Genomic DNA, 25,570 nt, shown 5'->3' with positions numbered 1-25,570 from the left:
CGTGCATTCATTCCTACATGACAAGCACAACAAACACACCCACGTTTACACGGACAGTTCTGTCACCTCTAAAAGTTCAGCTGGAGCAGTGGCGATTCCCGCTCAATCTGTCACCATCAAATTCAAGATGTGTCGCGTTACATCATCGACGGCTTCAGAACTCGCAGCTATTCGTTCTGCTCTGGAGTTTAATGGTCGCAAATCACCACATTCATGGTCTGTTTTTTGTGATTCAAAGGCACCTCTGCAGTGTCTGTTGTCCCATTTAAACCAAGGACCTAATGTGCAATTCGTCGCAGACATCCGACTGCTAAACCATCACGCAATCAACAAGGGGTACAACGTCATCTACCAGTGAATACGGGGTCACTGCAGAATTGCCGGAAATCACAGTGCGGACGACGCTGCCCGGTCGGCCCACGATGGTGCCCATATTATACCCATACAACTGTCAAGAAAAGATGCAGCCACAAGTCTTCGCTCCCTTGCACGCGAGCTTACGCAAACTCTGTGGAACACCAATGAATTCACGTACGCACGTCTTCCCAAATTGGACCCACGTTTCCAACTCCGTCTTCCGCCAGGGTTACCACGAGCGGAAGCAACACTTCTGTGCCACCTATGGCTTGCCGTGGCATTCACGAATTTCTATTCCTTCCACATCGTTATGGCCTACTGCCCTGCTTCGACACCTGCGGCTGCGAGGAGACGATCGCGCACCTCCTCTGTGACTGTCCGCTTTACAATATGCCAAGAAAAGTGCTCGTGACGGGGCTAGAAAAACTGGACAATCCCCCCTTCACAGAAGAGAAAGTTCTAGGACACTGATCCAGACGGGTTTCGGCACTCGAGGCCTTAAGAGCTTTGCTGAAGTTTTTAAGGGCCTGTGAATTGCACGACCACCGTTGGCTGTTGCGCGTAGCATGGTGTTACTGTATGAATTTTTCTCGTTTTTTAAAAACTTTTTTCTCCTTTTATTCCATTACCCCTTTCCACAGCACAGGGTAGCGAGCCGTTATTTACACTGGCGGATTTCCGTGTATCTCCTTCCGTTTTTGTCTTTCTCTCTCTCTCTCTCTCTCTACAGCATACGAATCAAACGTGAAAATACACTTCATTTGCTATGTTGTGTTTCAACGCACACCTAGAAATGGCACAATCACATCTGCGCACAAGTATTTTATTCTCCCTTCCCGTTTCAGTGCTACGTAACGGATCCGTTAATGTACGTCTTCGTTGCATTGCGTTTGTTAAGCAAGACGCCATTTCTTAAAACAAACTGCGAAATAGCTCTTGGCGCAATTCCGACGAAAAGTCACAGCGATCGCTGTGACGTGCAACCAACCGGTTAGTTGAAGTAATATAAGGAAGATCGGCACTGCTATTGTGATCTGCCGTCACATGCGACAGAAATCGCACTTCCAGTGGAATGAAAAATTTGTCATGCGAAAAAGGCTCGAGTCGACGATGGCAGCTCGTTCTCACGCGCGAGGAGAGGAAAGCAAGGAAGAAGCACGTGTCTTTCGTCGCGCGCAAGACTCAGGGGGGAGGTAGAAGGCGCGATAATTTTATACCGGGAGCAGCTGGGTATGGCTCGGCCACGTGGGCCCTATCTTGTAAGATATCTGCGTGGTTGTGCATTGTTTTCGCAGCTTAGCTTGCGCTGAAGCCAGAGGCAGCACGGAGGGGAATGCGCTCGCTGCTGCTTCCGCACTTCCTTCCACTGTAGTTTTGAGAGCACAGTTTCTGTGGTGAGTGATTGAGGCGTTTCAGTACTTGCATGTGCGTACGTGACACAATGCTTGTTGATTAGGATAGTAAGCGAAGATTTACACATTTATGCTTCCCATAAAACTACTATCCTAATTTCGTATAGCTGTCTACTACTTTGCTTTGGCAATCAATCTATCATCTTCAGGGCGAAGCTGCCACTTTTTAATACGATAAGCGTTTTGAGGCAACTTTACAGATTTTAAAGTGCTACCTTCCTGCCGATATTACAATCGGGCTGATGCTCTAGCCATTTTCCCACCAACTCGCGTCCCTGGGTCGTGCTTGGTCGTAGGCTTAGAGTGTTGGGCTTCTGTGCTCTGTAAACCCGGTAGGTAATCAATAAGCACACCAGCTGGTGTCAGCCGCCGTAGTTGCTTGGTGGTGTGGTGTTGGGCTGATAAGCACGAGGTCATGGGGTCGAATCCCGGCAATGGCGGCCCCATTTCGATGGGATCGAAGTGCGAAAACACCCTTGTACTTAGATTTAGGTGCACGTTAAAGAACCCGAGGTGGTCCAAATTTCCGGAGACTCCCACTACAGATTTCGTCATAATCCCGAGCACACATAAATGGATTTCTCCGCTCTTTCTGCGCATGCGCGAGGAGCACTGGTTGCGAGAGAGAAATATGGGAACTTTTGGTCCTTGAGATTTCTCTTTGCCTAGGTACTACGGGGAAGAAAGTTGTTAGCTCCGTTCGTCCCTAGCCGACCTGGCAACACGCTCGAGACAGAATGCGTGGCCGGCAAGGCGAAGAAGCCGTGTCCAAGGTGAGTTTGTTGCTATTTTGTTGCGACGGTAGCATATTAAATTTTTATAGTCGCGGGGGGATACGTCTGGAAGTGAGGTGTCTTCTCGGATGACTTTAGTGGCAAAGCATTACATCGTGCTGATGCATTGTTCATTAGGGTCGTTTGGCAAGCTCGGCATACCGCACACTTCAGGAGATTCGCGGGAACGGAAACAGTTTATGAATTCGACTGCCGTGCCGATGTGAGTTCGTCGGCTTTTTTTGTTTTTTGGCGGCGGTTTCACATTAAATTCTGATAGTCGCAGTGGGATACGTTTGGACGTGAGGCGTGTTCTCGGATGTCTTTAATGGCAAAGCATTACGTCGTGCTGAGGCATTGTTCATTAGTGTCGTTGAGCATAACACACACTTCAGGGGAATCGCGGTAGCGGAAACAGTTTATGAATTCAACTGCCGTGCCGATGAATTAGTTCTTAATATAACTGAGCATACAACACACTTGGAGATTCGTGGGAATGGAACATTTTGTACTCTGTATGTGAAAGTACTCAAACTTGCGTCGCCATGCAATGTGAGCCGTAAATCGTTGTCAAAGCTGTACAGCCACACTGGCAAAACACTACATCCTGCTGATGAATGCGGAACAAATGTGTGCTAAAGAAAAATGGTCGTCATGCAATTTCATGGCAGTAGACCCTTGCGAAAGCTGCACAGTAACACGGATATTGGCTACGTGGTGCAGATTCGTAGCGATGCTGAGGTGCTTATGCGCAATGGTAATTAATGAAGGAGCGCGTATTACTAATACCGGCTGTTATGATGACTAGCTCATATAAGGGGAGCTCTTTGTGGGCAAAACAAGGGCTCAGATCGCTACATCCACGTGCGAAATAGCTTTGAAGGGCTGCCAGCACACTTGGTCGGCGACGCCGTGCTTGTACTGCGACAGGAGACGTGACGGCAGGTACGCACGTATATGTACACTCTATCCTCTGACAGTGGCTGCTTTCGCCGCAATACACTGCGCATGCTTGATTGCGCGACATTGGTGCCTTACGGCGAAGCTCACTTTAGGCAAACGGCATTGTGCAACGCTCGAGCCAACTTGTCCGTCACTGCGGATAGAAAACGCATACACGTTCAAGCTATTTGAGCTGCTTCATTTTGTCGATGTTTACCCCTCTTTACTAAATCAAGAGGATAACGTACGCCTGTGTGAGTGATTGAAAAGATTGATAAAAAGCCTGGTAACCCATGTGCAGTCAGTCGAAAAACTCTATTTATTCAGGTGTCTACGCTCCTGTAAAAAAATATGCAATTGAGTGATGACCCTCTGGAGGTGGATCCGCACCTATGTAAGCATAGCCGGCTCATCAGTCACAAAGTAGGAGTGGATCAGAACTTTTTAATGCTCATCATACGACATTGACATTGATTGCTTTGTGGTCAGCCAGTGACAAACGCATTGCTCTAAACAGTGAGACTTCGTCTTAATCCGCCTAGCTTATGTGGCGAACCGGAGAGCAAAAGGTGAAAACAATGTTTTCATACAAGGCATGTCATCCATATAGTGGAATTGCGTTTATCGTTGGTGTAATTTTGACGCACTTACTTTCTGAAGTCCAACTTTTACTGCAACTTAGTTTCAGTTGATGCAGATGCTTCTACTGGAGACATCCAAACTATGATTTATCAAATCAGGTTGCCGTCTTGCAGTTTTAGAAATTTTCCTCCGGCATTAGGTTTTTTCTGAATCTGGAAGAGCTGGCTGATTGAACGTACCACGTAGCCAATATCATTGTTACTACATGCACAGCTTTCACAAGGATCTACTGCTATGAAATTGCATGACGACCATTTTTATTTAGCATACATTTGTTCCGTATTCATCCACAGGGCACATTGTTTTGCCAGTGTGGCTGTACAGCTCTCACTACGATCTATGGCTCAGATTGCATGACGACGCAAGTTTTAGCACTTTCACATACAGAGTACAAAATGTTCCATTCCCACGAACCTCCAAGTGTGTTGTATGCTCAGTTACATTAAGAACTAATGCATCGGCACGGTAGTTGAATTCATAAACTGTTTCCGTTCCCGCGATTCCCCTGAAGTGTGTGGTATATGCTCAACGACACTAAAGAACAATGTATCGGTGCGACCTAATGCTTTGCCATTAAAGTCATCCGAGAAAGCGCCTCACGTCCAAACGTATCCCCCTGCGACTATAAAAATTTAATATGCTACCGTCACAACAAAATGGCAACAAACTCACCTTGGACACGCCACGCATTCTGTCGATTGCGTTGCCAGCTCGGCTAGGGACGAACGCAGCTAACAACTTTCTTCTCCGTAGTACCTAGTCGAAGAGAAATCTCAAGGAACGAAAGTCCCGACATATTTCGCTCACGAACACTGCTCCTCATGCATGCGCAGAAAGAGTGGAGAAATCCAATTATGATGTGCGCGTCTCCTAATCAAGTCGTAGTTCTGGCATGTAAAACTCCATAATTTAATTTAATATAACTACCTGGTGTCACTAGCGATCTATTCTCCCACGAACCTCTTTGTCACCAACTTGTGTATCTGGTGCAGTCCGGAATATCTGTTCCTGTGCTGTACTGCGCCGTGGTAATAAACATATTGGGCAAAAGATGCTCAATGAAGCTAAACCCAAGTTGAACGTGGCATATGACGCAGCCCGATCGATGAAGGTCAACAACGTGCTTATTCTCTACTGCGGTACCTGGACCAAACAGAGCTGCAGGCATTCATTGGTAGCCGCTCTGTTAATATCGGAGCACGTGCCTAGGAGGTACTCCCGGAATAACAAAAAGGTATCCCTGATTCTGGCTGGAATCAAACCCGCATTGTGCGTATTCAGAAAACTTTGTCTGAATACAAAGTGATACACGCTCTATGAAAAAACTGCACGGTGTCACCGCCATGTGGCGCTGCATGTTCAGAGGGAAATGCGATAGAGGAGCTGCGCTACATACATGCTTCACACATCAATATGTGTCCTACAGTGCATTGATGCTTATCGTATTAACGTCGAATTTCATTGAGAGATAGGTACTGCCACATTTTTTTTTTTTTCTGTCGCGAGGCGTTTCTCCGCTTATTTTTTTTTTTTGCGTGAATGAGTGCACTTTTTTAAGTCAGAAGGCAGAGATTGCATGCAAAATTGCCAGATTGAGCTCAAGACGACAGCGCGCATCTCATTTGACAAAGTTCTTGACGATCAGCCAGAATCAATGGGATCAATAGGGCTTACCCTGCCTACGTCACCTGCTAAATAGGCCAGATATTTATAGATATAATACAGAACGCAAATAGACGAGATGGTAAAAATCATCAGCGGGTATTGAGAACCGGCAATGACTTCGACAGTTGTGGACAGACTTAGGTAGTTCCGAAGACCCGTTACTTATAGGCATTGATATTGCCTTCATGTTCCACTAAATGCAATTCTTTGAAAGCCCATTTGCATACTGGCAATGACTTGCTGCTCGCTCCGCATGACTTTCTTGTAAACTTCTTCCATCGGCTGTGTAGTTTCATAAAAGATAGTTGTGAGTTTAATAACAATAGAATGTGTATTTTGAACTTTACGCACCATTGTTTGCTTTTCATCGCCATCGCAGCAATTTATTTGGTGCTAAGAATCCTACCTACAATTCTGCACATTGTCCTGTTCGTGTACTTTTGTGTATTGCTATCCCATCAAACATCATGTCTGATGCGATAATTATGTTACTGGCGAAAATAGTTTTTTTGTGTGTTTCACATGCTAAGTACGGTAAATCATTTGCTTGTACTATGTTCTTCTAGCTTGGACGCGACTTCGCCAACACGTTTACAGGAACATTCGATGCGTACGAAGGCCTAACCGTTCGCGTCTTCGGCTACACTCGCGACGCGGGACTGCCGTGAGTTGCTATTTCAATGTTATTCTTCACAAAAATACAGACAATGGACTCAACTCACCAAAATGTGTCATGAGATTATGTTTGTATAACGCTAATGTATTGTTAACTCGACAGGCATCTTACTTAATTCTCAATTTTTATTAGCCGTGTACCCTCCATAAAGATTTCACATTTCGCAGTGAGCCGGTAAGGTTCTCTTTTGAGCATGCAATTTAACGTTTTCCACTCCTCGAGAGGCAGCTAATCGAATATGTGAAACATAGAAATGTCAATTTTTACATCTAGGTTCAATTTACTATAATAGTTGCTGGCCAATTCACCCTTTATAGGTTCAGAACATAATTGCATACTTTGTCACACGCGCATGTACCAAATAATACGGAGAATGTACCCGGTGCGCGCCGAATAGCGGTGGTGAACAAGAAACGTGCGCATATAAAATTCAGCCGGCTGCTTAATAACAACATAGAATGCATCGACATGCGCAGTGAAAGCGCTGACGTGGCCACGACAATGCTACAACATTACTCTGCATACTATCATGCACAAAAAATCCCACCCAGTACGTGTTTAGGCCCCCTTACTTGAGAAACAAACAAGAAAAAAACGACAGAACAGTTTTAATTGAGAGCCGAGGTTGCAGTCACAGTAAATTTGTTCAGAAGCCGATGTAATCAGTTAAGTTTTTAGTTGTTATTCAGTCTCCTTAACATCGTCAAATAATGTTTTGTTAATTCACTTGAAACTGAATTTAAAGGTAGCCTATTCATTTGAAGGTGGTCATATAGGTACTTGTAGGTTTCGCTAAAGGAAGGTAATTATAAATATTTATCCTCTCTCTACTACCTTTGCTGAAACAGCAAAAATACATCTTAGCGGCAGTCGGAAAATTAAAAAAAAAACATGCCTGCTATGGGCAGATAAATAAACATGATAAAGCACCTCTGCATGGCTTCGACTGGTTCCATGGGCCCTCCGTTCACACATACTGGCATCACTTCGAGATGCCAATCGACACTGGTCATTTTTTACGCTTGAGAAATAATGATCGACTGTGCGGAGGGTTCTAGTGGTGGAACATAGGGCGATATGTCGAGTCTTATGCTGCCGCTTGTACAACGGACCACTTTCATAAAATGACGACTGTTTTGAAGCCACCGATGCAGAGCTTTGAGCCACTAACACGTACCTGTGGAAACGTGGGCATTTTGCACGTTGGTCGTTTCATGAAAACCATTTCTGGCAAATTAAACTTGTTACGCAATAAATTAGGAGATTGCAAGAAAGCCACGTATAGGACACGGTACAGCACCGGTGCTTAGGCAACAGTTCGCTGTCCTGCCCGTGAAGTTTTTCTGGTGTTTTGATGTATTTCGTATCATACACCAATTACACGAACCCCGTGTCTGGGTTCGATGCTCCATGTTGAATGATCCTTTTTCTCACACAATTCATAATGTAGTATCGATGCTTCCTGAAGTAAAAGACGCTCATACAATGAACACATTTCTTTCAGAACAACACAGTCGCCGGCAGATATTACAATAAAAATGTTTTAGGTATGACCTGAACTAAATTGTTAACACAATTACAAACAATAATAAGCCGATCACACAACCTTGCGGTAGTCTTGAAGTAGCACTCAGAATTGAGGACAACCTCGGGCCTCAAAAGACTGATCGCTGTGTATAAATTAATCCGCTCAATCATATCTGGCAAAAGCAGGATACTTTCAGGTTTGAATACTAACTCTTGAAGAAGCACTTTATCAAAAGAAATATAAAATATCTAAAAACAGCAGATATATTAGCTCAGGTATCAAGCGTCTGAGAAAATCGATGGACTATACTCACAAGCAGAGTTACTGCAGTTACTGTAAACACATGCATGTTTGAAAATTAACAGCGCAAAACAGAGAAGTACGAAGAAAAGAAAGAACACGACACTGGCGCTGACTCACAACTAACGTTCATATTGACGAAAATCACATTTATACACACCTGCCAACACTGAACCACATGTCAACAACTGAGCTACAGTACATGCAAATTAGGAAATACCCTGGTGAGTAGTGGAAACGCACGTCAAAAACATCAGTGCGTCATTACGCGGATAAAAGCACTGCGTCAAAATATAAAAAACCAAAACCCAGTAACAAACGTCTCTATCAAACTTAACAACAATCAATCGTTAAACACTTTCTTCCAAATATCTCACCTATTTTTTACTAACAGTGACAAACGGTCTACCGACGCACCTTTCCCCTTTCCTATCAATATGAAAAGCTCCCATAATCTTCCTTGTGGGTTGATCTTTATGCTAACACAAACAAACAAACGGTTTTTTTCGCTAATGGTCGTAACCCGCACTCTGTTCAATTTCAAAGACAAGTGCAAAGCTCCCGTACCTTTTAATATGACTAGTGCTCATTTATTCTAATGTTCAGGCAGTGGCTGGTTTGGCCCACATAAACCTTCCCGCATGACAAGGGCAACCTATACACAAAGGAATATCTACATATAACGTGTGTATTTTGTAACTTCTTGCAACATAAACTGTGCTGTGCGGTAAATTTCCGAAACATGGATCACCACCAACTCAACCAAGTTTATCTTCTAGTATTAACATACATATTGTCGATCTGTGTTGCAACGAACAGAATACATTATTTGACAAAATACTGCCTTCACTTTCTCGTTCATGGAAGAAGAAGGAAGGAGTCGTGTGGGGAAAACAAAGAAAGATGAGGTACATGCATCGATTGCATCGCTTTTCTATGTTCTAAATACAACATAGTGGTGGCGAGAATTAAACTAATACAACGGCAAATTTCCAGGTGATTTCGCCTGCTAGATCACTACAATGTACGCTCCAGGATTACAACATCCACCACCTCTCCTGCCTTGAACTGGTCATCCTGTCCCATGGGACCAGTGGAAGCAGGCTTTGGAGATGTATATTGTCACGTGGTAGTGACGGTGAAGAAAGCAGCAATACGGTGGAATACAAAACTAGCTTTTATTGGGCGAACCTGTGCCCACAAAACCAGGCTACACGTATAGCACAACGATAGCGGCGAACACGGTCTGCGATCGTCGGAAATCTGATGAGCGAGTCAAGCGCGTCGGCTTTTATAGAGCAGTCGTCGAATGTTCCAGACTAATCGTTCGGACCCGCGTACCTTCCACAAAGTTCTACACCATTCGCGTTACACGATGAAATCAGATAACACAACGTTCGGCGACAACAGATAGCCGGGTAGAAGTATCGATAACTTTCCAGAAACTTCGGATACATGCAGGCGCGTCCCGCGCTGTGCGATTACATTTCTTAGGTGGCAAAACGTGGTCGCCCGATAAAGATAAGTACACGTGTCAATACCCCCCTCTTAAAAAGCATCGTCCCGATGCTACAAATATAAGAGAGCGAAACACAAAAGGACCCTTATTAAACATAAGTAACCAAACAACGAAAAGAAATCAAGTCCAAAGGTCAGTTACGCGAAGTCCGAAAGTTCGTCAACGCTGGTGGTACGGCTTGAGTCGCACAACGTGGACAATTTCAGGTCGTGAGCGGCGCCGCTGTGACAGCGAAATCCCGTCTGGCACGACCTCATAGTCCAGTGTGCCAATACGTCGGATGATCTTGTACGGTCCGAAATAGCGACGCAAAAGCTTCTCGCTCAGTCCTCGTCGGCGTATAGGGGTCCAAACCCAAACACGGTCACCGGGCTGGTACTCGACAAAGTGTCGTCGGAGGTTGTAGTGTCGGCTGTCGGTCCTCTGTTCGTTCTTGATCCGCAGGCGGGCGAGCAGTCGGGCTTCTTCGGCACGCTGGAGATAGCTAGCGACGTCAACATTCTCTTCGTCAGTGACGTGGGGCAGCATGGCGTCGAGCGTCGTCGTCGGGTTCCTGCCGTAAACCAGCTTAAACGGCGTGATCTCTGTTGTTTCTTGCACCGCCGTGTTGTAAGCGAAGGTTACATACGGCAGGACCGCGTCCCACGTCTTGTGCTCGACGTCGACGTACATTGCTAGCATGTCGGCGAGGGTCTTGTTGAGGCGCTCTGTGAGACCATTCGTCTGCGGATGGTAGGCAGTTGTCCTCCTGTGGCTTGTCTGGCTGTACTGCAGAATGGCCTGGGTGAGCTCTGCTGTAAAAGCCGTTCCCCTGTCGGTGATGAGGACTTCTGGAGCACCATGTCGCAGCAGGATGTTCTCGACGAAAAATTTCGCCACTTCGGCTGCGCTGCCTTTTGGTAGAGCTTTAATTTCAGCAAAGCGGGTGAGATAGTCCGTCGCCACGACGATCCACTTATTCCCGGATGTTGACATCGGAAACGGCCCCAACAAATCCATCCCAATCTGCTGGAATGGTCGGCGAGGAGGTTCGATCGGCTGTAGTAATCCTGCTGGCCTTGTCGGTGGTGTCTTGCGTCGTTGACAGTCTCGGCATGTCTTGACGTAACGGGCGACGTTGGCGGTCAGACGCGGCCAGTAATACCTTTCGTGTATTCTCGACAGCGTCCGGGAGAATCCGAGGTGCCCAGCGGTTGGATCGTCGTGTAGGGCGTGCAGTATCTCTGGACGCAGCGCTGACGGTACAACAAGAAGGTAGCTGGCGCGGACTGGTGAGAAGTTCTTCTTCACGAGTAGGTTGTTTTGAAGCGCGAACGAAGATAATCCACGCTTAAATGCCCTAGGGACAACATCGGTGTGCCCTTCCGAATACTCGACTAGGCCTTTTAGCTCCGGGTCCCCTCGTTGTTGTTCGGCGAAGTCTTCCGCGCTTATTATGCCAAGGAAGGCGTCGTCATCCTCGTCATCTTGCGGCGGTGGGTCAATGCGGGCGCGTGATAGGCAATCGGAACCTGAGTGTTTTCTTCGGGACTTGTATGTTACAGTGATGTCGTACTCTTGTAGTCTGAGGCTCCACCGCGCCAGCCGTCCTGAAGGGTCCTTTAAGTTAGCTAGCCAACACAACCCGTGGTGGTCGCTGACGACTTTGAATGGCCTGCCATAGAGGTAAGGGCGGAATTTAGCTGTAGCCCAAATGATGGCGAGGCCTTCCTTTTCAGTCGTAGAATAATTGCTTTCCGCTTTTGACAGCGACCGGCTAGCATACGATATCACCCGTTCAAGTCCTTCTTTCCTCTGGACTAGGACGGCACCGAGGCCTAGGCTACTGGCGTCAGTGTGGATTTCGGTATCGGCGTCCTCGTCGAAGTGTGCAAGTACCGGCGGCGACTGCATGCGTCGTTTGAGTTCTTGAAATGCCTTCGCCTGCGGCGTTTCCCACTTGAACTCGACATCACATTTGGTTAGATGTGTTAGCGGCACCGCGAGGCGTGAAAAGTCCTTGACAAAGCGCCTATAGTAGGCACACATGCCAAGGAATCTGCGCACTGCCTTCTTGTCGGTTGGCTGCGGGAACTTTGCGACGGCAGCTGTCTTCTGTGGGTCGGGGCGTACTCCTGATTTGCTGATGACGTGGCCTAGGAACAAAAGCTCATCGTAAGCGAATCGACACTTTTCCGGCTTCAGAGTGAGCCCTGATGACTTGATGGCCTCTAGTACTGTCGCAAGCCGCCTCAGGTGATCGTCGAAATTTCCGGCGAAGACGACGACGTCATCCAAGTAAACGAGACAGGTCTGCCACTTCAATCCTGCTAAAACTGTGTCCATCACGCGCTGGAACGTTGCAGGAGCCGAGCACAGTCCGAATGGCATAACCTTGAACTCGTAGAGGCCGTCTGTGGTGACGAAGGCCGTCTTTTCGCGATCTCTTTCGTCGACTTCTATTTGCCAATAGCCAGACTTGAGGTCCATTGACGAGAAGTATTTAGCGTTGCAGAGCCGATCCAGTGCGTCGTCTATCCGTGGGAGGGGGTATACGTCCTTCTTCGTGATCTTGCTCAGACGACGATAATCGACGCAGAAACGCAGGGTTCCGTCCTTTTTTTTCACTAAAACGACTGGAGACGCCCACGGGCTTTTCGACGGCTGGATGATGTCGTCGCGCTGGTGGAGGTGCTTTTCTTTCATGTACCGGACGCCCCCGACAAGCCGTGATCCAAGTCCGGACCGCAAAGAGAACACCAACGTAGTCCCGGAGTATCGAGCAAGCCGCCGTCTTCAACAGCTGCCCCCGGAGCACGGACTTCTACCTGAGAAGACCAAGAAGATCGTGGACAAGGCAACCCCAATGGCAGCCCCAGCGTCCCCCATCGTGCTGCAGCAGCCCAGGGAACCTCCGACGTTCCGCGGATCAACATTCGAGGACTCGGAAACCTGGCTCGAGACGTATGAGAGGGTCGCTACGTTTAACGGTTGGGACAGCGACGACAAGCTACGGCATGTCTATTTCGCACTGGAAGACGCCGCAAGGACCTGGTTCGAGAATCGAGAAGCCACCTTAACAACGTGGGACCTGTTCCGAAGCGGCTTCTTGCAAACATTTACAAGTGTCGTGCGAAAAGAGCGAGCCCAAGCACTACTAGAAACCAGAGTGCAGCTGCCAAACGAGACGACCGCGATCTTCACGGAGGAGATGGCCCGCCTTTTCCGGCACGCCGACCCGGAAATGTCAGAGGAGAAAAAAGTCCGCTTCCTGATGCGGGGCGTCAAACAAGAACTTTTCGCAGGACTTATTCGTAACCCGCCGAAGACTGTAGCTGAGTTTTCTGCAGAAGCATCGACGATCGAGAAAACTCTGGAGATGCGCACCCGGCAATATAACCGCCAGGGGCTCACGCCGCAGTACGCCATCCAAGGACTGGATTCCGGCGACCTTCAGGAGACAATCAGGGCCATTGTGCGTGAAGAACTGCGCGAGGTCCTGCCTTCGTCGCAGCCCCAAGTGGCTTCGATCGCCGACATCGTGAAAGAAGAGGTACACCGATCGCATGGAGTTCCCGAGCTGCAACCACAATTACCGCAGCCCCAGCCAGACGCGATGACATACGCCGCCGTCGCACGCCGTCAAGGCACCCCTCCGCGACCGCGCTAGGGCCCTGCAACGACGCAATTCCGTCGTCCGCCGCCGCCGCCGACAGCACGCCCACCCATCGCCCAGCGCACCTACACGAGGAAGACGGACATTTGGCGAGCCCCCGACCACCGCCCGCTCTGCTATCACTGCGGAGAAGCCGGCCATGTTTATCGCCGATGCCCATACCAGGAGATGGGACTGCGAGGTTTCGCCGTCAACGCTCCGCGCCCGCAGCAAGGTGAACGCCCTCGCGATATCGCAGACTACCTCGCCGCTACTCAGTGGAGCTCTCGACGACCGTCGCGTTCGCCATCACCAGGCCGCTACCTCTCGCCGCAGCGCCGACCATACACTGGCCCAGCCCGGGGCCGGTCAGCGAGCCCATATCCGGAAAACTAAAAGCAGCAACCGATGGAGGTGCGGTTGCTGTTCGTCGAACTGACGAAGATCCTCGCCGCCGACGAAGACGCCGAAGAAACCATCTCGACGACATAATAACGACACGCCGCCGTCCCGAGGAAGTCAGGAAGCCAAGACTACACCGACGAAAGACGACTTGACGACGCGACGTACCAGCTTGAGTTCAACACGACGCAGCCGTGATCCGACGCCAAGACCCAACTGCAACGCAAGACAAAGAACCACCGACCTCGACGTGCTTCTAGATGGCCACGCAGTCACCGCCTTAGTCGACACAGGCGCCGATTACTCAGTCATGAGTGGACACATCGCCGTCCAGTTGAAGAAGGTTAAGACTGCATGGGAAGGCCCTCAAATTCGGACCGCTGGAGGACACCTGATTACGCCGACAGGAATGTGCACGGCAAGAATTACCATCCACGACCGGACTTACCCTGTGACCTTCGTTATCCTCCAACAGTGTTCACGAGACGTCATTCTCGGCATGGACTTCCTCAACCAACACGGCGCAGTCATCGACCTGAAGTCGAAGTCAATAACGCTGTCGGAAGATAATGCGATACCGCCGGAGAGCCCTCGTAGTCACCACGCCTTGAGTGTGCTCGAACATCAAGTGAGCATCCCGCCTCGCTCCAGCATTTTTATTTCGGTCGGCACCGAAACACCCGCTGACGTAAAAGGCGTCATCGAAGGCGACCAACGTCTACTGCTAGACCGTGAAATTTGCGTCGCAAGAGGGATCGCTCGACTGCACGGAGGACACACGAAAGTGTTGCTGACAAACTTCAGCCAGGAGTTCAAGCACATCAACAAGGGCACGACGATCGCATACATCGAGGAAATTCTGGAAGAAAGCAGCAATACGGTGGAATACAAAACTAGCTTTTATTGGGCGAACCTGTGCCCACAAAACCAGGCTACACGTATAGCACAACGATAGCGGCGAACACGGTCTGCGATCGTCGGAAATCTGATGAGCGAGTCAAGCGCGTCGGCTTTTATAGAGCAGTCGTCCAATGTTCCAGACTAATCGTTCGGACCCGCGTACCTTCCACAAAGTTCTACACCATTCGCGTTACACGATGAAATCAGATAACACAACGTTCGGCGACAACAGATAGCCGGGTAGAAGTATCGATAACTTTCCAGAAACTTCGGATACATGCAGGCGCGTCCCGCGCTGTGCGATTACATTTCTTAGGTGGCGAAACGTGGTCGCCCGATAAAGATAAGTACACGTGTCAATATGGTGGCATCCGAAGCTTCCGAGCTTCCATCGGAACGCCGCAGAGCGATTCTGCTCACCTTCCTCCGTATGTGGCTGCCGCGGAATTTCTATGCACTGAAGTCAGCAAACATGTGATCGGGCTTTTCTGCCGGTCGTTAGAGCGCAGCTCATTGAACCACGACTACACTCTGGAACTCGCAATTAGATCCAAACGTCCAAATCCTGGTTTAGACGTCCAGTGCATAACATGAGTACATTAATTTTTGGATGTCCTGTTTAAAACATCCGTCGGACATACAAACGTTTGAACTTCTGGAATCTAAACAAATTCCAGAACTTTCACCCTAGGGATGTCCGAAGGATGTTTGCAACAGGATTTCCATACCGGACATATGTGGGAGCAAGACACACAATCCAGCACGTAGTACGTGATCATATCACCGAATGTTAAGTGTCTTTCTGAAGCTGCTGCGCTCTGTGTCAAACTTCCAGTGCAGAGGATAAATGGAGAAGCAGCTATGAACGGCCGAAACTGAGCGAGCATATCGGGAGGAAACGTCACAAATAGGTAGGTAGAGCACCGGAACTGCTGGGCATTACCGCGCATTGCGAACTACCGCAAGGCGTAAGCAAAACAATCGTGTCCCACACTCCCACTCTTACCGAAGATGTCGAGAAAACCGAGCACTGCTACTTCTGCAACGGATGCAAGTACTGCTGTAGAACGGAGCAGTAACTGCCTTTAGCCAGTCAAAAGGCCAATCTCTCTTATTTGCACGCTTTGTGCTCATTTGCGCCTAGTCGGTCACATGACCTAAGGCCGCAGTTTTATTGGATCTCTTCGCCCTTATCTGTAGGCTCGGAATGCCTTAAGGTTGGTGCGCCCAGCGTTCAGTCTACGCGTTTTCACTGGACGTGGTGGTCGTGTCATGTGCTCATGAGTTCCAGCTTGAACGTTTGTCAGTTCCAGGTGAACGCTTTCGTCGTTCGCTTAGGAGCTCGATCTCCGCGGCACCTGTACGCCTTACGTCTATCAAGATGTAAGTTACAGTTCATGAAGTCTGTGTTTTTCTATTAGCAGCCCTGCAATCTTTTCGACTAATGTGTCGTCGTGTCTGGGCCCATTCGAATGACGGGAATTGCACATCCCCATGCTTTGCGGTGACGGTAACATCAATGGGCGATTGACCATGAGTTGTGCTGCGTTTAGTTCCATCGTACTGCTTTTCTGCAAATTTTCGAGCTTAATCTGGCCTATATTGTTTCTGCGCAGCGCTTGGGTCCACCAAAAAGAAATTTCTAAATGATTACTTTTAGAACCGCTAACTTCCATGCAGCCCATTGGATGGGTCGCGAGAGTTATCGCTTGTGTCTTTCCTGGACTGTGGTGAATAATAACAAAATTATATGAATCAAACAACTATTCCAGACCCGCACTGTCCGCAATCGCCTTGATTCAGCTTTGTTTCATTTTTCGTTATGTAACCGCGAATGCGAGAGCAATCGTAAGGTTGGAATAGCTGAAATTCGTACGCATAAATTTGTATCGCGATTGGCGCACTTATTGCATATATGGCCAGCCGCGCTGCTGAATTTTAACACGCCTGTCTTTAGGGCTGCTATATTGCTCTTGCCAAACAGTGCCTTGTATGTTTCTTCTAATAATGAATGTTTTGGGCGACTTGCTTTAGTTCTGCTTACTTACAAGTAATCGGAACTAGTATCGTGGTAGACATCAAGAGGAGTTTACTCTTCAGCTATCTTTCAGGAACGAAACGTCTGCGCTGACTTAATTGCTCGTTCGCACGTGGTGGTATTTTCTAGTACATAACAACCAAACTTTTTCTCAATTCACTGTTTGTTTAACGCGCTCGTAGTGACAACCGTGTCGTTTCAATTTCGGTAAATGTGTTGTTGGCGTTTTGTTTGCGTAACCACGATTGCCAAAGTTTTCGTAAAACTACATAGGTTCGGAATAACAGAACTTTTGTTGGCGCGTTTCTTCCGATCTGAGAATTTGCTGTTCGTAATAGCTGGTCGCATTTCTGAATATGACCATACGTGTATTTCCGGCTTGTATTGTTTTTGCCTAACAGTGTCGTGCATGTTGTCGTAATAACAAAACACTTGGGATACTTGTTAGACTTCTGCTTATGTAAACGTGAACGGATGCCTGCTAGTATGGCGATGTCATCTTCACGTCTCAGCTCTGTAACGACGAAACGTGTGCGCTGACTAGCTTGTTCGCACGTGCTCGCATTTTTTTTTATTATGAAAGTTTGTAAGAGTTGAGTCTGTCACGGGCTCGTAGTGATTAACCCTGTCGCTTAAGAGAACAGGGTAGGCAAAATTTCCGAAAAACATCGATTTTTTGTTTTTGTGTAATTTAAAATATCCAGTCTTTCCTTAACATGGCCCAATGTTTCATTTGCGCACTCGTGAAATATATACCTCAAAAATCGACATTTTTCGAAATATAGGCAGCCTCCAACCACGCCCCCTTTGACACATGCTCGGTATCTGTGCCTCTCCTAAACTGAAAAAAAAAATTCAACGCCTAATTTTTGTGACGTTTAGCGGAATGGCTGTCACTCTTCTGGGAACAATTAAAACCTAGCTAGCATATTTCACTTAGCCAAACAAATCATAACACGCAGCTGGATTACTCACAACGCGCGGCGTTTTGCTCGTGCTTCGGCATGTTTTCGCGGACAATGGAATTTGTTTATACTTTGGTGCGGTTTATTTAGCGGTACTGCAATGACGAAGCCAAAGAAGTGCTTTAAAAAGCGTCTCTTCCACGGAAACCGGCATAAGTGGATCTCCAATGACGCCAATTCTCCGCAACACAATCCAGGAGTGGGCGCCCCGGCCACCACGTTTGCGTCTGCATCGAAGCTTTCGCACTCGGCGGAACACTTGCAGAACCTAAAGGCAAGTGATAGTGACCGCGGTTACGGCCTGAGTGACATTGACCTTCTCTCGTGTGCCGTTGCCGAAAGCTGTGCGTGTAAAGCGTGCGGTGGCGACAAGCAGCTTGTTGAAGACAGTCCACGAAAAGGAGTTGCTTGCGCGTTTTCGCTGCACTGTGTAAAGTGCGTTTCAGCGCACCGGTTCGACACATCGAGACGGACAACATCAGGCCTTTACAGAATCAATGTGAGGATTGTTTATGCATTGTGATGCGTAGGAAAAGGAGCAGCTGCCGGGACTAGGTTGTGTGCGATGCTCAACTTACTAAAACCACCCACAAAATTTTTGTGGTACAATGATGAACTACTGAATCATGTTACCGCCGCCGCTGAAAGATCAATGGAATGCCCAGCTAAAGCAACGGACCACAGTGACGGAGATATTGATATCGCTATTGCTCTTGACGGAAGCTTGCAGAAGCGAGGGCACGCCTCAAATAATGGCATAGTGTCTGCAACCACTGTTGACTCTGGCAAGGTCATTGATGTGGATGTAATAACGAAACATATCGCAATGTGTGTGTCGAAAGCCACCTCTCGTGCCGACCTAGACAAGCTCCATTACCAACGGATCTATGAAGGTTCAAGCGGAGGAAAGGAGACCGAAGGAGCTTTGCATATATTTCAAAGGAGCAAACAACTACACGGGGTTCGATACGCTATTAGGAGATAGGGACAGCAAAGGCTTCGTTGCTGTGCAAGCAGCAAAGCCATATGGAGATCATGTTGACGTTTCAAAGCTAGAGTATATTGGCCACGTCCAAAAAAGGATGGGGACCCGGTTTCAAAGACTCAAAGAAGAAAACAAAGGAAACAAGCTGCCCGACGGAAAAGTTATTTCTGGCGGGGACGCTTGACTGACACAGTGATCAACAAACTTCAGACATATTATGGCTTGGCCATTAGGAGACAATGTTGGGAGCTTGGACGACATGCGGAAGACCGTATGGGCAACCTATTTTCATATGGCGTCCACTGATGCCCATCCTTCGCATGGCCTGTGTCCAAAGGCTCCCGACACGAGGTGCCTATTCAACAAGAGCGAGATGAATGGCGAACCTTACATCCACAAGGATTCTCTCCCGGCACCGGTCCTTGAGGGAGTGAAGCCGGTGTTTCAGCAGCTCTCAAAGCCTGAGCTTCTCCGGAGATGTCTCCATGAAAAAACTCAAAACGCGAATGAGGCGTTGAACAACGTTGTATGGGAGCGCGCTCCGAAGAATGTCTTTCGCGGTGTCAAGACACTGAAAATAGCGACAATGGATGCTGTGCTAACTTTTAATGACGGCAGCATTGCTCGAGCCAATATTTTGAGGTCATTCGGAGTTTCTCCAGGACGGTTCACAGACCAGTGGTTGCGCGAAGCTGACCAGCGGCGACTGTACTTTGCAGAGAGGGCTACACGACTGGTCACTAAGGAGGTCCGGAAAACAAGGCAGCTACCACAGAAAAGTGTTGGTGATGGAGGGGACTACCAGGCTGGTGGCCATTGAAAAAATGCGTCAGGATTTGTTTGTATAGTCCTATATTGCAATAAAGCTTTTTCTTCCACTTCAAAGTCAATTATCTCAAAACACCAAATTTTGCTGCATTTGGCCCTTTTTTTCAGAAACTACAAGCGCTAGGGAGATATTTTCCAGATATTGAGCATACATTACATACAGTCTACTGAACTAGGATGATAAATATTATTGTAGGGGGTTTTTACTTACAGGCTATGTACTGCAGATCTTGGCTGTAATAATTTGGTGGGTCCAGTAAAAAAAAAGGAAACAAAAACTAAGCCTAAAAAAAATAATCCTAGTTCAATAACGCTACCTAAGTTTGCTGATTACAATGCCACCAAGGTTAATGTTCTAACGCCAGCAGTTCATGAGAAAAAAGGGTCAGCCTAAAATGCATGGGAAGAATAGTACCTACCCTGTGCCCTTAAGCTTCGTCTGCCATTGACGTTTTGTTTGCGTAACGATCGCGATATCAATCGTAAAAAACTGCTGAAGGCTTAGCTTGGTTAAGCCTGGAAGATTGCGATGGCTGCGCCTTGGTTCGGCTGATGGTGTGGACATGGTTGCCCTTGGAAAACTTATGGCTATACATCATCCGACATAGCGCAAGGCAACGCGCCTACCACTGCGAGGAGCCGAGCTGCAGCCCCATTTATCCTCCTAGCATGACGTCACAACAGCGAGCGCCCTCTCTGGGTAGCACCGCAGCAGCGGCGCGCAAGGCTTCGCCTCCACCATCGATGCCGCGAGCTGGGGCCCCGTCTCTCGGTCTGGCGTGACATCACAAGGTCACGTGACGCGCAGCTGTGTAAGGAGGCGCCACGACCACCAATGGGCCGAAAGTGCGAGCAGTATTGCTTTCGCAATAAAACTGTGTTAGGAGCCGATGGAAGGAGGGTACCCAGTGGAAGTGCAGCACGTTGGCCAAACAGTAAATAACAAGGGGAATATTCTACGCTGTCACGCCGTGACGAATCCTACACGAACGTAACAAATGGCAACATGTGGTTCCAGCCATGTTATCGGGTGAAACATACATGGCCAGCATCTGAGTGAGCGTTCGGTTCAGCTAGGTAGCTAGGCTCAGTGGAGCCCTGGAATAGGGGCCCACCCTTGCCGGAAGAGGCTCCAAGTCGCCGGCGCCCAAGACGACCGAGACCTCGAGACGCTAAATCCTTGAAGGAACCAAATAAAGTTTTTTTCTCTCTCTCTCTCTCTCTCTCAGCCACTCAATTAGTCCAATCGTCTGTGGATGATTAGTGGTGGTGAGCTTACCTTCAATTGAGCAGGCATGAAGGAGGTCATCTACCACTCGTGAGAGGAAATACCTCCCGCGATTCGTGAGAGGGAGAGAGAGAGAGAATAACTTTATAGAACTGGGGAAATGGGGATATGGGATTACGAGCTTGGTGCGTGGCGCCCCAAGTCCAGGACGCCACTGGCTTCTGCTGCTAGCCAAATGGGACCCAGAAGAGCCTATTGCACCTTCGGCTCTGAGCTGGTGAGTTGAGCCTCACATTGTTCCAGTATGTTCCTTAGATTATACCTAACTAAGTGGGCATTTAAACGGTGACGAGTCGCTACAACACTGACAAGCACGCGCATACGTCGGTGGGAAAATTTTGCTCAAACCTAATAAATTTGGTTAGACCCCCGTTTGAAACCTGCGGAGATCTATTGCGTCTTTCCCTTGCCAAGATATGTGGGAGGCGCCGTATCTTTCCCGCGTGCCGTACTGGTGAGCAAGAATATCGCGCGTTGTCATACGTGCCGGATCGTTATCCTGCTCCTTGCGACGGCTTTCCTTGGAAGTGGCGGGTTGTGAAGGGGAGGGCAATGGTTGCTCCGCTCCGTTCATCGTCTCTCGAGCTAAAGCGCAGCCATCTCACTCCCCTCCAGTCCTGTGTGTCCCGGGACCCTGACTACTCTGTACACATTTCTGAGTTCCTTTCCAAGGAGGTTGGTAACCTTGAAAGGGAGACGGCCGTTCATAAAGATGCGGCATGCCTCCGGAAGGTCTGAGATGATGGTGTTGTACGACTGCCCCGTCCGTTGCCGGTCCTGGATTGCCAAGACGATGGGGAAGCATTTTGCCTTCGTAGTACAGTACGTGATGAGTGAGGCGCTTGAGATTAGGTTAGACTTGTCATTGCCCATGATCTTGACTACCGCACGCTTGCAGTGGTACTGAGAGGCGCAATTATTTTTATTGTTTCTGACTAGTTTGCCTAACCATTTCGCCCTCTTTTCTCTTCTCTTTTAGTTTCTGTCTTTGTGCATATTTCTCAGGTCAGGAGCGACTGAGACCTTACTTCGAACTGCCCCGGGAATATCTACTCGTCAAAGTTTTCGGGGTTGTCCGGACCATTATGTCTCTGCCCGATCTTGTCTGGCTTTGTGTCTGGCTTTGTGAAATTAAAGTTGCCGCCTTGAGCTCGGCGGATGTTTTTATATACCAAGACCAAGGAACTTGTCTGTCAGGGTGCCTCCCGGTAAGCGCAAGGAGCCTTTGTAGGCGCCTCTGACAATAGAATCAACCAGCTCCTCCTCCATTTTGTTTAGTGTGTGATGTAAAGGAGAAGAAGAAGAAAAGTGTGGGGAGGGGAGGAAGAAGAAGTGAGAATAAACAAGGATGGCTACCTCCTCTAATTCACGAATCTCAGTTTTATTACGAATTTGGCGCAGTCGACAGGACTCGAACCTGTGTTGTGCACCTCATCCGCTTCGTTTCACTGAGGACTATTTGCTTGGACGTTATAGAAATCTGCGTGGACGGCGACAGACACACGAGCGTGGCAAGCCTTTTCCACGGAGGACGGTTCGCTGTTGAGGGTGAGTGGTGGTGCAACGTAACCGTGTACGACCAGCATGAGTGAACAAGGCCGAATATATGAGAGAGCGCAAGACATTTTTCATCATGTAATGGAACTGGAGCAGAGAAACAGTGAAAACCAGCAACAAATACTAAAGCTCGTGACGAAAAACTTCCTCCAGCATTCTTGGAGCCCGTCGTTGGAACCGGTAAAACCGGATGTTTACGACGGTTCGTCACCTGCAAACGCGCAAGCTTGGCTGAGATTCTAGGAGCACGCGTGCGACCAAAATGGTTGGCGACATGACCTTGACAAGGTAATGAATATGCGCCTGTACCTAGGAGGCATAGCAAAAAGCTGGCATGACTCACCCAAAGAGTGCACCGGTCGTGGGCTCAGTGGCGAGAGTTTTTTAATGTCTTTCTCCGAGAATAAGCCCCAGAGCTGGGACAGCGCTATAGGCTTCAATAATAATTCGGGCGCTCTGGTTGAATACTTTTTGAGTAGAGAAGGCTGCTACATAATGCTGACTCCACGTTATCGGACTCGTCGCTCGTACCTCTGATTATATTAGGATTGGCGAAGAGCATGCAGTAAGAGGTACAATGACGAACTCCACATACTGTTGGTGACTTGCTTACAAATATGAAATATTTATGCACTTTGTAGCATCAAGTGAGTGCTTCTAACGGCTACAGTACTTCATCCAATGAATATAAAACACTGGGGTGTAAAAATGGGACCAAGTTGATATCGGGGGTGACCCCCTCTCTCTTAAAGAGACCACCTTTCCTACCGATTGTGCCAAGCTTGTGTAGATTTCTGTGCTAGCAAATGGGAGGGACGTCAAGGCTTTAGCAGATAGTGGAGCTTGGATAACAGTTGTAAACAAGAGCGAAATTCCGGACCTTAGCATCGTGGAACATTATTCTCTGATAGTTTATAGTTACGACGGCAAAGAACAGACGTATAATGAGTGGGCGGAAGTGTTGATCACGTATAAAGGAAGAGAGCACCTTAACTATGGCTGTCGTACTCAATGGAGTAAAATTTCCGCTGCTCTTGTCTCGCCCAGTCATGCAACAGCTACGACTTAACCTCTACTGGGATCGAGAAGTCACTACTCGAGATGGCCATCAAATGTCTTCGGTTTCACTTGCTGAACATCAACGGAACCCATTACAGCGATGGGCGTTATCAAGCTGCATTCAGAGCTAATATGCGTCGGGGGCTATCCGAAGGCTACGTCAAAGTTTGGAGTACCATTTGAACTTCGCGACTAGACTGTACTTAAACGCAAGACTTTTAATACGTCGCGAGAGAAGAAACATTGGTTGCAGGAAGAAATACAGAAGATGCTCGACGCAGGTGTAATCCGCCCATCAACCTCTGCCTTCGTTTCTCCGATCGCTATTGCTCCTAAAGGAGATGGCACATTTCTTCTCTGTACTGATTACAGGCAAGTCAACAGACTGACTTAGTTCCCTTTCCAATGCCACTTATCGACGAAATCATCAATGAAACCAGGGGCTGTAAGATATTTTCTCGCTTGGACTTGTGCAAAAGCTTCTGGCAACTGGCACTGTAAGAGGAGACTAAAAGGTTTTCCGCCTTCATGACACCATTCGACATATACGAAGATAACAGGCTACCTTTTGGCTGAAAGAACTCACCCGCATGTTTCCAGAAGATGATGCACAATGTGCTAAAGCCATACATGGTAATTTTTTGCAATGTTTACATTGATGACATCATTGTGTATTCTAGGTCTGAGCAGGAGCACACGGAACACCTGGCGAAGGTCTTACAAGCACTCAGCAATGCCGATCTGAAGATAAACGAAGAAAAGAGTAATTTATTTCAGCCCATCGTCCTTTTTCTCGGTAGTGTGTTCAACGGTGCTACCAAAGTACCAAGCAAGAGTCTGTACATCGGATTTCCGCACTTAAGAAGCCGCACGATCTTGATTCGCTGGGAGTCTTCCTTGGACTAGCAGGCCACTTCAGGGCTTTCAGCAAGGACTTTGCAAAGATGACAAAGTGCCTGACCGAGTTGACAAAAACGGATGTTCCTTTTATATGGTTGGGTGATTGTGAAGTAGCCTATGAAGAACTAGTGCGCCGCATCTCGTCTCACCCAGTACTAACTCTATCTGACTTCAGCCTGCCGTTTGAAATGAACACAGACGCGTCAAATTGTGGTACAGGGGCAGTGCTGTATCAGAGGGCCTGCAGTTCACTAAATCGACCACTTCGTGTCGTAGGGTACTGTTCCTGCAGGTTTAACATTACGCAGCTCAACTACTCTACCACGGCGAAGGACGCCCTCTCTGTCCTCATGGCAGTGCGATACTTTAGATCGTGCGTAGACGACAGAAAGTTCAAACTGTAAACGGACCATCAGGCTCTGACCTATCTCCTCAGTCAGTCGGAGCCAAAAGCAAAGCTGGCGCGCTGGATAAACGAACTGCAGCAGTATAATTTTGAGATTATCCACCGGGTAGGCAGCGGCTTGACGGATGCAGATGCGTTATCTAGACTGGTGGTCGAAATTATACATGAAGTGCTAAACATGACGAAACTATGGGGAAGATCCGAAAGTCTACAGTTTGCCAATGGAAGCTTCGTGGTGCCGGAGACTCTCGTTCCAAACGTGCTCCACATGTAGCATGACACTCCCGACTCTAGTGGTCGTGATGGTTTCTGGCGAATCTATAATAAACTTCTACGAAGATGCACATGGAAAAATATGAAGAGAGACACGGACAAATATGTTCGGTCATATCACTTCTGCGAGGTCAATAAGCCAATGTACTGGCCCCGGCCCGACGAGCTCGTATTACCGCGTCACTCAGACGCACCTCTTGAAGTAGTGCATGTGGACTTTGCTGAGTTGAAAAAGAAGAGCGTAGGTGCGCGCTAAACACAGTCATTTCTAGTTACAATTGACCAGTGCACAAGAATGGAAGCTGCACGCCCTCGAAAAGAAGATACAAATAGTGTTACCGAGCGATGTTTTCGAATTTGAAAGTCGTAGTCTCTGACAACGCGTGCGCATTCATAGGAAGAAGTTTCAGCAGTGGGCAGATAGTCGCGGGGCCGTGCCTCGGCACTGCTCACCCCCAAGCAAGTGTATTGGCAGAGAGAGTTATCCGTGATATAAAGCAGTTTATGTCCATGTACCCAAA

The 25,570-nt window shown here is 48.0% G+C and overlaps 1 protein-coding gene across 2 annotated transcripts in view; it reads left to right on the top strand.

The window, feature by feature from the left end:
- LOC126530661 (uncharacterized) overlaps positions 1-25,570 on the top strand; it is a 158,551-nt gene that overhangs the window by 54,837 nt on the left and 78,144 nt on the right. For both annotated transcript variants that reach the window (XM_050177928.3, XM_072287977.1), the window contains exon 2: positions 6,358-6,455. In XM_050177928.3, the coding sequence (XP_050033885.2) occupies positions 6,358-6,455 (98 nt within the window). The remainder of the gene's footprint in view (positions 1-6,357; positions 6,456-25,570) is intronic.

Source organism: Dermacentor andersoni, chromosome 4 (assembly GCF_023375885.2).
Source record: "Dermacentor andersoni chromosome 4, qqDerAnde1_hic_scaffold, whole genome shotgun sequence".
In the NCBI taxonomy this organism is placed as follows: domain Eukaryota; kingdom Metazoa; phylum Arthropoda; class Arachnida; order Ixodida; family Ixodidae; genus Dermacentor; species Dermacentor andersoni.
Note: the sequence above shows the minus strand (reverse complement) of the source record. Positions and strands in the feature narration are given on the sequence as shown.